A 17,588-nucleotide genomic window follows, 5' to 3' on the forward strand; every position below is an offset into this window, starting at 1 on the left:
TAACTCAGCAGTCCTGGTAAAGTTTTACTGTACTTTTGATCAGACTGTCCAAAACTGCACACAATTTTCAAGTTGTTGCCTCAAGATCCTGCCCAGTTCAACATTCTACCTTACCTTTGTACTCATTCCCACAAATTTCAAAAAAATGTATTTAATTGTTCCTTTCCTAAAATCAAAATTGCTACATCTATAATGGCATGTATAGCTGCATGCTTAAATCACTTTACTCCTTTCATTTGTCTGAAATGTTATATTTTAAGGTGAACTATTTTTATTACTAGTCAAGTATTACATGACTTTCTACTTTTGAGCTGCATCTGCAAATAGTGTTGGACTTTCATTGGGTTAAAAACATCCATGGAGAATTGCAGAAAAACAATCTGTTGATACTCTATGATCTGGAATATTCAACAGGAAAATATGATGAAAACAGATTCAATGAAAATCCATTTAAATATACATTTTAAAATGAAACATTCGAAAGAATGGGGGGGAAAGAGTAGAGGAGCATGATGAATTGGATAATTCTTTCAAAGAGACATCAGAGATTGCATGGACAAAATGCTCCAAGACGCAAAAAGGGAAAGATCTTTTAGGGGAGGTGGGTAAGGAACTACCCAAGCATTTGAGGATGTTGTAGAGTAGGGATCTCTGTGTATCCAATCCATCCAAGGCAAGATTGTGGTTGTCCACCAGGTTCTATTGCAAAAACAGGGCACAAAAGACATTTCCAACATTTTCCCATTGCCTTTGCTCTTTTTTTCCTTTTTCTCAGTATCCAGTGACATGGATAAAGAAACAACAAAGAAGCACAAGTGTTTGCAGGAGTCTTCAATGATCACTCAATATGTAAAATATGTGCCACTGGTTGTGCTGACAAGTCACGTAAAACTAGCAGCACTGTGCAGGACCTTCTCTGCTCATCACAGACAGACAGTGGATTCAGAAAGATCTATAAATAGCTTACCTAAAAAACTGCAGCCAGCCAGACCATTCATACAAGCAATCAAATTAAGTTCATACTCTTGACTGCCATGATCTGGGAGATTAGAATTCTATGGAGTTGAGGACAGATCTGAAAGAAGAATTACTCTTATTGCCAAGGTGCTATCCAGATCTAGCACTAAAATTGCCTAATCAATAAGTCACGATTCTCTAATGAAATACATGACACTGCATACATCTTCACTTGGAAGGGCAAATGCATGGTGAGAGTTTTGCTCAAGGTTTTGTGGGTCTATTCATTTAGCACAAAGCTTGGCAGCATTAAAGTCACTTGACTTCGTGTACTTAACTCTAAATCTCATCATACCTGTGATGAACACAGGGATGAATTTTAGAGGAACTGCCACTCCGAATTATCAAAATTATCCTTGTATGGTATTTTGACACAAAAACTGGCTTTGTGTTGGGACAATCACCTCTGGTAGCTTCTTTTGCTGCAATAAATATGCTAAAAATGGAGACTAATTATCACCAATGTACTGGTATACAGCACAGAAAGATAAAAACAGTGGTCCATTCAAGGACTGGCATTTAATGGATCACAACTTAGTTTGATCAAGGGATCATCAGGATGTTATAATTGGTAATCATGCATGGTGACTATTAGACTAAACCCAGACATGTTGGAGAAGTTACATTTTACTTAAATAGGTATTACAATTGTTTATTTAATATAAATGAAAAGTTGGGGGACAAAGGGAGTAAAGAAGTGCAAACTGAGGTTGCAAGAAAGGAGCATCAGAATGCCAAGGAAATCTTATCTCATCAAACTCAGCTGGACAAAGCACAATGATAAATAAGAGGTACCAAAAATATTTTCTTGTCAGCAAACTATCCACTTTTCCAGGAGGGCAAAAAAAGCCAAGAAAATTTAAGACCACTAGAAACCAAATAGTTCTTCACATCAATGACAGGCAAAAATAAACATCATTAGGCTGCAGATTTTAAGAGTGATACAGCATGAAAAGGTTCTTTGGCCCACTGAGTCCAAGTCAACCACCAAACACCTACTTAAACCAAGACTCTCCTGATCCCACTTCATTCCTCCACATTCCCATCAACTCCCCTTTGATTCTATCACTCACCTACTGACTAGGGACAATTTATAGTAGCCAATTAACCTACCAACCTGCACGCCTCTGCAGTGTGGGAGGAAACCAGAACACCCAGGAGAAACACATAGTTACAGGGAGAACATGCAAACTTCACACAGTGTCCAAGGTCAGGTTTGAACCCAGGTCACTGGAGCTGAGAGTCAGTGGCTCTACTAGCTGAGTCACTGTGCTGCCCCACTTTCTAGCCCCAAGCACTTTATAATTGCGATTTTATGAACCAATTTATGGTATAGCTGGGAACTCGCCCCACCACCATTGTGCAGGGAAAGAAAACTAAGATCCTCTCTAAACCCCCTACCTTAACTACAGGAATAAGGATTAAGAAATTACTTTTTTTTTTTTAAACTGTGCCAAGCGAAATTCATCCTTATTTATCCTTTCTAGACCTCTCAATTGCCATCAAGTCTATTTTTACTCCAATGCCTACTTTCTGCTTTCCTCAGCAGCCTATGGGACTTTGTCAAACTGATTTCTATAATCCATACATACCACATCAGCTGCATCAACCACTTCTATTACTACACAAAAAAATTTTGTTAGTCAAGCAAGCACGACCTTCCTTTAATAAATCTATATTGACTGCAAGTAACTTAGACTTCCTTAGAATTTTCAATAATACATTCAGAGGGTGTTATGCTGACTGGCCTACAATTACACAAGCTACCACTTTCTTGACATTTGAATGAGTGTGGTTCACGACAATGAAGAGATATTTAAATACCTGTTTAGTTACATTGTACAAGCTGCCAATTTGCAGAAAAGTCTTAACCCATGGGGAAAAACAGAATACTACCATCAAAAGCAATTCCAGTATGAGTTGCACTTAAAGAAAAAAATGAGATAAAATATTAAGCCAAAAATTTTACAGTGTATTCAAAAAGTAATTGAACAGAGATATAATATATCTGCAATGCTTATCATATGATCAATTTGTCTGACTTGCTTCTTCAAGCAATAAGTCACCTGAATTTGATAAGTCTACTACCAGGTGCACAAATGAAAAGTCATAGTATTGGATAAACTGTGTAGAATGGATTTCAAAGTGAAAAATTTGAATAAATGGGCCTTTTCAGACTGGAAGGAGACAAGCAGTGGAGTACTGTAGGAATTAGTTCTATACATTACTGACCTGGAGAACAAAAAAAATGGTATGCAAATTTGTCAATGACACAAAAAATAGATGGAAGAATGTTATGATTCTGCAATGATATAGATAGACTGAATGAGTGAGAAAAAGACTGCCAAATGGAGTTCAATGTGGGGAAGACTGAGATTGTGTACTTCGGTAAATAGAAATCAAAAGGCTGATTATCTACATGGAAAGAGGCTGAAAGTGGGTGAAATCCAGAGGGATCTAAATATTCCAGTGCATCAATCACACGAAGGTAGCAGGCAGGTGCAACAAGTAGTTGAGAAGGTGAACATTGCTTTCATTGCAAAAGGATTGGAGGTTAAAAACAAGGAATATTTGTTGCAAATGTACAGGATGTTGCTGGGGTCACACCTGTATACAGTTCTGGTCCCTTACCTAAACAAGACAGAGTAACATTGGAAGCAGTACAAAGGAGATTCACCATGCGAATGCTTGGGATATGAGGGCTACCCTCCCAAGAGACCAAAAAGTTTGGGTGTGTATTCCTTGGAATTTAGAAGAATGAGGGGAGACCTTATTTACACACACAAGATCCTAAAGGGACTTAGTTGGGACATCTACTGGACCACTGGGGCAATCTTGAACAAAGGGACATAACTACAGGGAGTCTGTTATTTAAAACTGAGGTATGTAGAAATTTCTCCTTGCAGATGGTGGCAAATCTCTGGAATTTTAATGGTCAGTCTTCCACCATCTGCTAGGATAAAGTAGTATTTAAAGCAGAGGTGTATAAATATATGATAGAACGAGGATTGGAGAAAAGGCAAAAAGTAGTTCAGGCCAACGCCAATCAGCTAAGATCACATTAAATGGTGAGGTAGGCTCGAAGCACCTGATTATCTACTCCTCCTATTATTTTCTGACGCTCGTGCTTTGTACCTGCATTTGATTCTAGTGGCAACTGGGTCTCTAAAGCCAGTGGTCCCCAACCACCGGGCCGTGGACCAGTACTGGGCCGCAAAGCATGTGCTATCAGGCCACGAGGAAACCATATGATTTGGCGATATGAAACTATAATCGGCCGGTCCGCAAGAATATTGTCAATATTAAACTGGTCCGCGGTGCAAAAGCGATTGGGAACCCCTGTCTAAAGCCAACATTAGATTGGCAAGGCCCACCTTCCTTGGACTGCAGACCATTGAAAGACTCAAAGACGTTCAATGTCTTTTGACATTCAAAAATAGTAACTGGCAATACAAAAGAAATTTAAATCATTTCAAATGATTAAACTAGAAAACGCAAAACAATTAGATATATTAGAAAATACAAATATATTTAACCAAATTAATTCAACGAAAGGCAAGTTATCTGAAACTTACCAAAGACCCTTGGGCCTAAAGATGAGGTCAATAACCTGGTACAGATACTGTGGAAAGAATTCCCACTGTAACTCCTGGAAATATGCAGGAATTTGGCATTCCAACAGCAGAAAAGCAATGGATAGAAGCTCTCAGGAAGTTCAAAACTTCAACACTTTGAAGAGTGGCCCTTAAAACTATTTCAGATTGTCAATATATCTCTTCCACAAAATAAAAAATATGCATGTGTAATTAAAAAACTGGATCAGATGGAAGCCAAGATATTTAAGTATGAGAGTTTTCCAACAATCCCCACTTACTTCTGCAAAGGAGATACTGGAAGGAAATCCTAAGTTCACAAAGCAACAAAACTTTTAGCCATGCATTAAAAAAGGTAAAACATCGGGTTGTAGTATTAGTCTGTTTTCAACAGCAGGATGAACTATTCTGCTTCAACCATGGCTCAAACTCTCAAATATTCTTCCAGAAGCCATAGATTAAGATAAGGAGACTAGTTGCTTGGCATTGTCCAGCTCCCAGCTGCAATTGACACCAATGTTTGTAATGTGAATTATAGTGATGTTTAGCATTTAGCAATGTTACTAAGCTTTATAATTCAGCAAAAGAGTGCTTCCATGGAAAGGTTGGTTACCCCAAAGTTGTCTCAATTGTCAAACAACTTAATGACAGTAACAATTTTTCAAGATTATCACGATGTCTAAAAAAAATGCCAAAACTTAAAATGTCTGCTACTAAACATGCCATTAACACTGCATGCTTCCAGTTACATTGAACTAAATAACACAGAAACAAGCTATTCAACCCACCAATGAACACGTCACACATCTCTTCTCACTCAATTTCATGTCACAACCTCTGCTCATCATTCTATTCTTTCTCACTTCTTAAAAATTATTGAACTTCTATTTAACAAAGCTATTTAACTGCATCTATGGTAGTTGGTTCAACCATTCTTTGGCAGAAAGTTCCACATTCAAAGATAAAGAAAACCTGCTCCAGAATTTCTTAATGGAGTTATTGGCAACCATCATGTTCATGGTCGTGATTTGGACTCTCAAGTGGAATCATCTCAGTATCAACCAATTGAACTTCTTCAAATTTTAAAAGCATCCCAGTTTAGAAGAGAGCCCTAGTCTTTCAAGCCTTTTCTGATATGTGTACCTTTTCTGCTTCAGCAGCATCCTTGAAAATGTTAATTGCATTTCCTTCATTACTCATGTATCTATATTGCACTATGAAGCCCAGAGTAGCGTGCAGAGGAGTGCACAACACCATAAACTCAAACCCCATTTCTCTGAGTTTCCTATTTAGCAAATGAACCCCAGTGGTTTTGTGTTTTATTGTTTTCGATAATCTGTGTTGTCATATTTGGTTACTTGTGGATCTCTATATTATCACCGTACAGCAGAACCCTATTACTTTCAAAGAACTGTCTTATTATGCTCAAAAATACCTCAAAATAGTTCTCATTTACAAATCCACCTGCAAGCTTATTAACATTGTCATATTTTGACACTGTATTGACTTTATTGCCAATTGCAATTTTTGATATATTTCTAATTCCAGTTCTGATCTCCTTTTCATTTTATTTAGGTCAAGGCAAGAGGAATCAGGGACAAGAGATATGCAAGAAATGGAATAGGTGGAATTGAGAGCCCTGTCAAATATTTTTCACAGGATGTTATTTCTGGATGAAGATGATTTGCTACTGGTTTGGTTTTGTGGGTTCCAAGGTAAATGATGAGATCAATGTGGACTCTTCTGTAGATTTTGCAGAAGCATAAATCATGGTTTATTTTTTAGTGCCTTTCTTAAACACCAGAACAACATTAGCTATCTTCCAATCCTCCATCAAATACTTCACCTGTCTCCAAGGATATGATTTAAATATCTCTGCTAGGGCCCCTGCAATTACAACACTTGCCTCCCACAGGGTCCAAGGGAACACCTTGTCAATCGCTGGCAATTATCCACCTTAATGAGCCTCAAGACAGCAAACATCTCCTTCTCTGTAATCTGTGTAGGGTCCATAAAGTCAATGTTGCTTTGTCTCACTTCTATAGACTCTGTGTCCATCTCCTGAGTAAATACAGATGCAAAAAAATCATTTAATATCTCCATCTCTTTTGGCTCCATGCATAGATTACTATTCTGATCTTCCAGAGAATCAATTTTGTCCCTTGCAATCCTTTTGTTCTTAACATGTCTGTAGAATCCCTTAGGAATCTCCTTCACCTTGTCTGCTAAGGCAACCTCATGCCTCCTTTTAGCCCTCCTGATTTCTTTAAGTATTCTCTTGCATTTCTTATGCACCATAAGTACCTCATTTGTTCCTAACTGTTTATACCTACTATACACTTCCTTCCCTCTCCCCCCCCCCCCCAAAGCTGTTATCTTTACCTATTATTCTGACAGGCACATACAAACTTTGTACTCTCAAAATTTCATTTTTGAAGGCCTCCCACTTACTAAGTACATCTTTGCCAGAAAACAGCCTGTCCCACTCCACACATGCCAGATCTTTTCTAATATCATAAGTGGCCTTTCTCCAGTTTAGAATCTCAACCCACAGTCCAGACTTATCTTTTTAACTATCTATTGTTGAGATTAAGTTATTATATTTCAAACAGTGCTCTTGATGCAATCGCTTATAATGCAGATTGAATGGCTGCCTGGAGAACATTGCCAATTTGTCTGCAAGGGTGATTCTGAGCTTCCAGATGCTTGATATTTTAATTTTCCATGTCACTGTGACCTCCATGTCTTTGACCTTATCAACAATTTCAGTTATCAGCCTTTCTACCCTGTATTAGAACGGACCTATTCTAAACTCATTGACCTGTAACAGTAATGGAAAAACATCTAGTCTTAATAATGTGAAACTACTACTTTGCCATAAAGTATTATCTGGCTCATTAACATCCTTCAAGGTAATAAACGTGCTGAAATAAAAAAGCAGAGTTAACATTTCAGGTTAAAGACCGGTAGAAATCTGCTGTCATCCAGTCGAATCTGTGTATGACCCACCAGCGTAGTTGACTCTTAAATCACTTAGTAAACTACTTAGTTGAAAGGAAGTTAATAATTAGTAATAGATATAGGCCTTACAGTGATGCCCAGGTTCTGAAAAAATAAATCAAAAAATGATTGCTGAATATGACAATCAATAGTTTTCCATCACATCAGTTAGAGCAACATTTCTTTTAACAATTCCATTCAGTTAATTTAAATTAACTGAACAACACTCCCTATTATTTGTTATGAATAATCATAAAGTATCATCATTATGCCCAGATACTTCCACACACTGTTTGCATTGTAATATGACTTGGAATCGCAGGACTAAACTTCAATCAACCAACTGATTAATTATGTCAAGTTGACTGCTCTTGTAATCAATGCTTTAAGTGCCAGTTTCTCTGCAAGACTGGTGTCCAATGCTATCTGGAGGTGCAACTGAAACTGCACTTTGGAAACTACAATAACAACTTTGCTAATACTCAAAACTTATTAAGTAGCATTTTACTAGCAGCCACATCATTCTTAAAAAGAGGACCATCAGGCCTCTGTATACTATATATCTGTTCGAGTTGTTGCGAACATTGATCCTGTTGAATTGTTTGACCCAATGTCAGAAAAGCTTTCATGAGGGTGAGCCCTCGCAAGGCATCAGGCGCTGATGTACCTGGTAGGACACTGAAAACCAGTGCCAACTAACTGGCTGGAGCATTCAAGGACAGCTTCGCTCTTTCATTGCTGCAGTAAGAGGATCCCACCTGCTTCAAAAGGGTGACAATTATACCAGTGCCCAAGAGGAGCATCAAGGACATCTTCAAACATGATGCCTCAAAAAGGCGGCATCCATCATTAAGGATGCCATCACCAACAACATGCCCTCTTCTCACTGCTACCACTAAGGTGGTGGTACAGGACCCTGAAGACACACATTCACAATGCTTTAAGGGGCAGATTCTTCCACACCACCATCAGTTTTCTGAATGGACAATGAACCCACGTACTACCTATTTTTTTTTTGTCCTCTTTCACATTGTGCTTATTACTGTAATTTATTGTTGCAATGTACTGCTGCCACAAAACAACGTATTTCACAATATGTGCCAGATTCCAATTCTAAAAATACTTTCCTCCTGATTAAGTTGTAGCTGGTTAAACTTACACATAACAAAGTTGACAACGTGGGACATCTAATGGTCTTGATAAGCTAATAACCCAAAGCACCGAGTTCTATTACAATCATGGACATGTTATCAGACATAACTTACACTAAGTTTGTCACTTGTCACATCTTGCACTTTTGAAGTTTAGTACAGCGCATTTGGTTTTTTTAAACCAAAATGACATGCAAGATGCCTTCTCCCTCCCAAATGGGGCATTCATTCATTCATGTCCACAATATTTTTATTTTATGCCTGATAGTCCTGCTAGCATGATAGTACCCTGAATGCTACAATATCCTATGGCATCCTGATGATGCGTTTGAGAAATGGTGAATAACATCAATACAGCTGAAAATTCTTGTAGCTGGTTTCAATGGTTATGCAATATTCAGCAATATTTTGGAAAGAATAATTCAAAAGCCAGTCAGCAAACCTGGACATGACATAAAAAGTTATAAAGAATGGCTTTTTTCATAGTTGCTCAATTGAGGGATTGAAGGTCAAAAAGGATCCTGTCTTTTCCTGTCCATCCCTGCAAAAACATTCATGTTGACAACTTCTGCTTTCATTAAAATTTGCCAAAATCTACACCTGTACTGTCAAAAGGAAGCTACATCTGTCATAAAAGTAAAAGGCATTAAATGCAGAAAATTCAGTCTGTGGACAAATAATTTGAAAACCATGGATTTCCTAATACCACGAGGATTAATTGCTAATGAAGTAGTCAGCACCTGCTCCTTAATCAAAAACAATGGACTGCATAGCCATTAAGCAGTCTCCGAAACCCATAAACATTTTATTGTAACTGCTGCATGTTCAAGAAACAAGTATTAATGCCATGATCACAGAAGTCTGCAAATGAGAAAGATCTACAGCAAATGTGGTTAGCCTGCTGTAGAAATTTGTGAAACAGTTTAGCTTACTTTGCTTTGATGGACACATTCCATTGTCACAGGCAATGCCAAGGCAACCACCAAGAGTCACTTTGAACACAGTACACAGAGCATAAAGATTAAAAGTCATCATTTAGCTCTTGTGCATTTACTGTTATGATTTCTGACCACTTTGTGAGCAATCAGCAGTCTAGGAAGCATTTGATTAGTCAATGATGTTGTCACATAATCTTAAGTATCATGCTTTAAACTTAGTGGCAGCATTCCTGTCTGAAAATCAAAGGTCAAGGTTCAGGCCACATTTCAGACAGTACCATTTTAGGTCGACATTTTGTAGGATACCAAATATCAGAGGGAAGGAAGTACCTGCCCCTCATCATGAATTACAAGAATCCAATTTTAAAAAACCTCCCAATGTATAGGACCAGCTGCCCTATCAACAGACAAAGCCATGAGGCAGTCTTCAGATTCCAAAGATGGCCAAACCGCAGACTAACTTTATCATGCCAAGAAAGCCTAAAGAGCATGCCTTCTTATATACACTGTACCTCAAGGGGACATTGTGTTTTGTCTGTCAGTGCCAGTCCACTCAGTTTTCTAAGAAAAAAGAAAACTACAAGAACTTGAGCTAAAGTTTAACAATCTCTCAACAAATCCAAACCTGAGAGGCTTACTAACATTTCGATATATATGCACATGATATGAAAAGCACAGAATCTTCAGTTGAAAACAAAAACTAAAGTAGCACAATGATAAAAGATCCTAGAAATTCATGTGTTGCAAGGGCAATCATTCAAAGCATCACCTTTCTGCAACATCTTGATAACTTTTTCTGTGAGCAAACATGACATGGTTTCCTGAGAGCATACAAAAATAGGCAATTCTCCTATAGTATGTGGAGGAAGAATAATGAAAATAAACTGCATTGAACAAAATGAATTACTGCAAATGAACTGCAATAAATCCAGAATACACACAAACACAACTTAGCCTGTAGGTTTTCAACAGTTAATCATGCCAAAGGAAAATGCCACCTCCATTTGCTAATGGTAATTTATTCCGATGATTTGAATGGTATAATTTTCATTCACAAAGAATGTGAAATGGGATTAAATTTGAATAACTGGTAGTTTAACAAAACAGGTTTTAAAAAGTAACACAAAACACTACCCTAGCTCACTTTCTACGCAATAGCAATTGAAAGTAAATAAGTACACAGAGTTACTTGCTTTTACATAGTGCATTATCAGGTCTCTCAGAAATGTCTCAAAGCACTTCACGTACATTACTTTGAAGCACAGTGATGGTGATTGCAAAAGCCTTTTGCGCACAAGATCCCAAAAACAGCGATGAGATCTATAATTTACATTCTACTGTCATTTCCGCTTGCAAGGGGAGCGTCAGCCAAGACACCAACATTTCCCTTAGATTTCCCCCCAGGGATTTTTACTGACCAACCTTACAACAGAATATTGAAGCCAGAACTTGACAATTCTATTTCTAATTCAGTGCAGTGTCCATTAATGGCCACAATGAAAACGAAAGCTACATTATCTGTAAGCTTGCCAATTATCTACTGTACCTGTGTCTGGGAAGAAAGCATTGGCTAACTGTTGCTGCTGTTGCATCACAACTTGCTGAGTCTGCTGCATGATGCCCATTTGCGATACAGCTAACTGCTGAGATGGCAATAAATGCGGTGAGGTCAGATGTTGACTCTGTTGAGAAGCCACTATCTGCTGAGTTGGATGTTGCCCTGTTGCCATATGCTGCTGCTGTTGGGACATGACTACATGTGGTGAGGCTCCAAGTTGTTGCTGCGATGCTGTCAATTGTTGCTGCTGTGAAGATGGAAGAGATCTTGGGATCCCCAACTGATGATGTTGTATCACCCCCAAGATATGTGGTTGTGGCAAGTTTAAATTTTGCTGTGACCCTTCAAGGTGCTGAGACGGCTGTGTTGTTGGAAGGTGTTGGGGAAGCCCTGGATGAGTCTGTTGATGTGAAACCTCAAGCTGTTGCTGTTGCAGAACGGGAAGATGGGCCTTTGATCCTGAATGCTGCTGCTGTTGAGCAGATATACACTGTGATCCTCCCAACTGCTGTTGCTGCAGTTCCATTTTCTCTTGTTCAAGTAAATCATGGAGTAGTAGTGGAAGCTCACTTGCCTCCAAAGAGCTCTCCACTTTGACAAGGTCATCCACAGACTGGCGTTTCGGCTCCATACTGGGCACATGCTGGCACATTTCATCAAGTCCAAATTTACCTAATGATGGCCTAGGCTGGACAACCAGAGGCAACTTGGATATTATCTGTGCTGAAGATGTGCATGGCATAGTTTCCAAGTCCACAGTAGAATGTTCACTGTTGGGGATCTGTGCAGTCTCATGACTACCCAAAGCAATGGTACCACTTTGAGTAGTTGTCTGTGTTCCACTAGTAGTACATGCAGAACTCTGACATAGTGCTACACTTGTATGGACATTAAGTCCAGTACCCAGATTGAGCAGCATTGACACTGCTCCTCTCTCATCATCCCTCTTTGATGGGCTTTCTGATTTTATCAGTACTGTCTGAGCCGTGTAAGTATTTGCTACAAACTGGCAAGCTGAACTTTGAGGAACATTCTCTTCAACCTTCAATACTAGGTCAAGAGTAGGCTTAGGAGAATTAGCAGTCAATGGGGCACTAGTGACTGGGTTACTGCTTTGACTGTTAGTGCTTGTTTCTGTATTGACATTATTCACTGACTCACAAGTAACCCTATCAGAAGTGCTCAGAGCATCTGCAATAATATCAGATTTAGTTTTTGCCTTTCCACTCTCCTCTTCTTTCTCAGTCTTTTCTAAATCAGAGCTACTGATATTATCATTAGTACATTCATCAGCTGTGTTTATAGCATCCTGATCAGCTAGAATATCCTGATTTTCTTCTGCCTTCTCATTTGCAGATTCAACTAAACGCAACTGCTCTGTAAATATGTCCTTTTTGTCACCAGTGTCTAGCTCAGGGTCAGTATAAGCTAATAGATCAAATTCCTCACATTTGAGAAGATCATCAAGGTGAGGATCATTGGTTTCCAGGTTATCAAGGTTACCAAGTTCATCATCTGTCTTACTATCTGGGTCAAGACTCAAATTGGCAAGGTCATCTTCTTCATCTAGCTCTTTGGGTGAATTGAGTTCTTCATCTAGAGATTTTTCAACTGAATCATCACAAGAGATTTTCCTAGGATCCAACTCTGTGTGCTCTCTAACTACATTTGAGATGGATGGGACAGAGTTAAGTGGAAAAGATACCGTGTTGTCCTTCAAGCCATCAGTACTGCAACTTGAAGTGGCTGGTGTAGTCGATGAATTAGTCTGAAAGGGCTGTTGTGCTTCAACTTGTACTGTAGATTCCAATGGATCTTTTGTCTGTATATGCTGATGGGAACTTGATACTTCCACTGAATGAGGTGAAGATTGCAATGGAGTAGAAATATTTTGTTGGGGCAAAAGCGTAATCCCAACTGGTGACTGTGGTAAAGGTGTACCTGGACCTCTTGATATGACCTTACATCCTTGCATTTGGTGCACAAATGAACTGATTTCTTGATTTGCTAATGGAAGGCGTGGTCTTGGCTGAGGAGCACGCTGTATCAATTGGGTGGTTATGGGCAGTCGTTGGGAATTGTGCCTCAATTCTATATACTGAGGACTCACAGGGATCGGTGAAGCTACAATTTGTTGTTGCGCATTTTGAAAAGTGATTTGAGTGGCAATCCTAGGGTTAAGCCCAGCTGTGCTGTTCATTTGCATTGTCATTCCAGGCCTATGCAAAGATTCAGGTTGGTGGAACCGAGTCTGCCCAGGAAGCCTTTGTATTAACTGTGGTTGCCACTGCTGCTGTTGATTAGCTGGCTTGCCTCTTGGGTGGAATCCTTGTGGGTTACCAACCACTGGTGGTCTAGAAAATAAAATATTAAATGACGATATAAGCAATGCAAAGCAGCAGAATTTAGTGTCCTCTCTTCAAATCGAGTAAATCAAATATACTTTAAGTATATTAAAAAGTATAAGTGACCACTAGCTCAAAATGTATACACAACAGGCTTGTTCTCATAAAATGAACTTCCCTGATTTAATATTGCAGATAAAATTACCTGCTCCTTAGTATTGTAGCTCCCAAGATCACCAATACATTTTTCCCTCATGTCCCTCATTGACGAGATAACAAAGTACACCATCATGGATGTTGTATACATGAACTTTAATAAAGCTTTCAATAAGGTAGGCTGATCCAAAATATTAAAGCACATGAGATCCATGGAGACTCAGTAGATTGGACTCAAAATTGTCTTGGCCATAGAAGGCAGAGGATAGTGCTGGATGTGTGTTATTCTGACTGGAAGTCTGTGTCCACTAGTGTTCCACAGAGATCACTACCGTGCCTCTTTTTTGGCAATTTATATAAATAATTTGGAAGAAATTGAAGGTGCTCTGATCAATCAGTTTGCAAATGACATGAAAATTGCTATGTATGAGATTAGTGATGAAGTTTGTCAAAGGATATTGCGGAATATAAACCAGTTGGATGAGTAGGCAGAGAACCAGCAGATGGAGTTTAACCCACACATGTATGAGGTGTTGCCCTTTGGGAGGTTAAATGCAAGAGGACCCATAGAGTAAATAGCATGACCTTTAGGAGTATTGAAGAAGAGATCTTGGGGGGGCAAGTGCATAACTCCCTAAAAGTGGTCAGCCAAGTGCTAGGCAGGTACTTGCTTTAATCAGTCGGTCATTGAGTTTAAAAGCTTGGAAAACATGTTGCAGCTGTATAAAACTTTAGTTAGCCACATTTTAGTATTGTGTGCAGTTCAAAAGGAAGTGGAGGCTTTGGAGTGGGTTGTCCCAGTCGTTTCCTGGATTAGACAGTAATAAGTCAAAGGAGAGATTGGACAAACTTGGATTGCTTTCTTTGGATTATTGGAGGCTAAGTGCAACATGATAAAAAGCATATAAAATTGTACAGAAGTTATAGATAGGTTAGATAAAGCCATTTTCGCATGGTGGAATGTCAAACATAGCTTTAAGGTGAGCGGGGGGGGAGGGGACTTTAAAAGATTTATGATGTAAGGTTTCTTTTAGTAAAACACAGTAGTAAGTACCTGGAACATGCTGCCAGGAAAATGGTGGAAAGGTACAATAGCAACATTTATGAGGCACTTAGACAGGAATGGAGAGAAATCGACCACATGCAAGAGGATGGGATTAGTTTAGAATGGTATGATTGGCACAGATATTGTGTATCAAAGGGCCTGTTCCTGTGCCATATTGCTCTATGTTCTATATTCCAAGTCTCCTCTGCCAGTCAATGAAAAAAACGAGATATCTGCAAAAATTAGTAGCTAGAGATCAGCTGAATTCAGTAATATCATCATAATCAGAAAGTGTTCCACAATTCCTTTCAAGATCAAAAACAAGACCCTACCTCCTTGCTGGGTGTAAAACATATACCAAAATTATTAGGATAAAAAAAATCAGAAATGCTGAGCACAATGCTGTACAGGAAACTGAATCTCAATATATGTTGCTATTATTTTATGATGGGACCCAGACAACAAAAAACAAAGTAGGCTGCTAGGAGAAGTTGGATCTCATGGAATCCAAGAATATACAGAATTGGCTTGATGGTAGGAAGCAGAGGATGATGGTGGAAGGTGGAGGAATGGAAGCCTGTGACTAGTGGGGACAGTGCTAGGCCCACTGCTATTTCTCATCTATGTCAATCACTTGGATGAGAATGCATGAGGCACGGTTAGTCACCTTACAGATTACATTAAAATAGGTGGTGTCATTGACAGTAAAGATGGTTACCAGGATTTACAGAGGGAGCTTGACCACCTGGATCAGTGGGCTGAGGAATGCCAAGTGCAGCTTAATTAAGTGTGAGATGTTACATTTTAAAAAGACAAATGAGAGTAGCACTTCTGAGAAGGGTAGGACCCTAGAGAGTGTTGTAAAACAGAGACACCCAAGAGCACAAGTACATGGTTCCCTGAAAGTGGTGTCACAAGCTGACAGAGTGCTGAACAAGGCTTTTGGCATGCTGGCCTTCATCAGTCAGGACACTGAGTATAGAAGTTGGGACATGATGTTGCAGTTGCACAAGATGATGACGAGGCTATATTTGGAATATTTTGTTCAGTTTGGGTCATGCTGCTATAGGAAAGATGACATTAAGAGTGCAGAAGAGATTTATGAAAATGTTAATGGGACTTGAGGGACTGAGTTATGGAGAGTGGTTGAGCAAGTTGGAAATTTTTGGAGTATAGGAGACAGAGGGTAATCTTGTAGTGTATAAAATTATAAAGAACATAGAAAGGATACATGTGTACAGTCTTCTTTTCATGGATGGGGAAGTCAAGAACTAGACAGCATATAGGTTTAAAGTGAGAGGGGAGAAATGTAGAAAGAACATGGAGGCAACTTTTTCCCCACTCAGAGGGTGGTCAATGTATGGATGAGCTGTCACAGGAAATGATTAAGGTAGGTACATTAATAACATTCAAAAAGTACCTGGACAGGTACATGAATAGGAAAAAATTGGAAGGATAGGGGCCAAATGCAGACAAAGGGACTAGCTTAGATGGGAATCTTGGTTGTTTCTGTACTGTATAACTAACATTCAGCCATGGAAATTCTGCAACAAAAAAGCTACTGCAATGCTCTAATATGTCTCCTGTTGTTCTTGAGTTAGAGGTTACGTTGTAGCCATTAGGAAATGGAATGGAGAAAGAAAAACTAAATTTACGCATGTTTCTTCTATGACAGAGAGTGGATAGAGGCAACATTGCTTGTTTGCAGCATTCAACTGCAAATCAAATTTGAACACTGTACAGAGGAATTCAAAGACCTGAAAACACTAAAAAAAACAGCTCGCAAAAGGGGTATTACAGTCAAACGAGCTGTATGCCTGCAAGAAAGTGAGACAAGGAGAAATATGGGATGCTTGAACATTATATAACATAAAAACACAAGAAAGAAAAACAAGAATATGCCATTTGGACTCTCAAATATGTTCTACCACTCAATGAGATCATGGCTGAAGTAACTATTGGCCTCAATTCCAAACTCTCAGCCCTGAACACACTTCATGATTCAGTATCCACAACTCTCTGGGATAGATAATTCCAAATATATAACATTCAGAGAAAAGAAATTTCTCTGCATCTCAATATTTATCCTGAGACTATACTCTTTAGTTCACTACTTTCTCACTATCCATCTTCACAGTAGTAAGATAATTTCTCAATCTTCTAAACTCCAAAGTGTATAGATCTAAACTGCTTAATCTTTTATCTTAAAACAACCCTAGTGAGTGACCTTTGCATGTCTTCCAAGTACATCTTTAGTAAAGAAACCAAAGCCACATAAAGATTTCCAGGTGGAGTCTTATCAAAGCCCTGCATGACTGCAGTAAGAACTTCCTGCTTTTGTATACCATCAGACTTTCTAACCACATGCTAAGACTCCTGCAATTGTACCCAGATCTGAGTTTAATAACCTCACACTACTTTAATAATATTCTGCTTTTCTGCTCTTCTGATCTCACGTTTTACTCTTTGATACTTCTTACATCTCTTTACATAGGAGGTGGTCATTTAATCTATAAAGTGCATGCCAGCATTTCCATCAATCACATTCCCCCACTTACTTGCCTGCAACCTAATTTTTTTCACACGCCCATTAAATTCTCCTCGCCTGATTCTGCTACCATCCACCCACAAGGGTCTTGTCTTTCTCTCTGTCTTTCTTAGAAAGTTACAGTGATAGGAAATGTCCCATTTGCGTTATTCCAATCCACCTGAAATTCTTTGCAAAATTTCAGGAAATTCTGAAACCTCACAGCCATGCATATTGAGCAAGCTGCCAAAGGAAACA

At 38.9% G+C, this 17,588-nt stretch overlaps 1 protein-coding gene across 14 annotated transcripts in view; it reads right to left on the minus strand.

Annotated features, from left to right (window-relative positions):
• Nucleotides 1-17,588, minus strand: part of kmt2d (lysine (K)-specific methyltransferase 2D) — a 235,339-nt gene that overhangs the window by 68,098 nt on the left and 149,653 nt on the right. For all 14 annotated transcript variants that reach the window (XM_073070993.1, XM_073070995.1, XM_073070992.1 and 11 more), the window contains one exon: nucleotides 11,246-13,611. In XM_073070993.1, the coding sequence (XP_072927094.1) occupies nucleotides 11,246-13,611 (2,366 nt within the window). The remainder of the gene's footprint in view (nucleotides 1-11,245; nucleotides 13,612-17,588) is intronic.

This window comes from Hemitrygon akajei, chromosome 18 (assembly GCF_048418815.1).
Source record: "Hemitrygon akajei chromosome 18, sHemAka1.3, whole genome shotgun sequence".
Taxonomy (NCBI): domain Eukaryota; kingdom Metazoa; phylum Chordata; class Chondrichthyes; order Myliobatiformes; family Dasyatidae; genus Hemitrygon; species Hemitrygon akajei.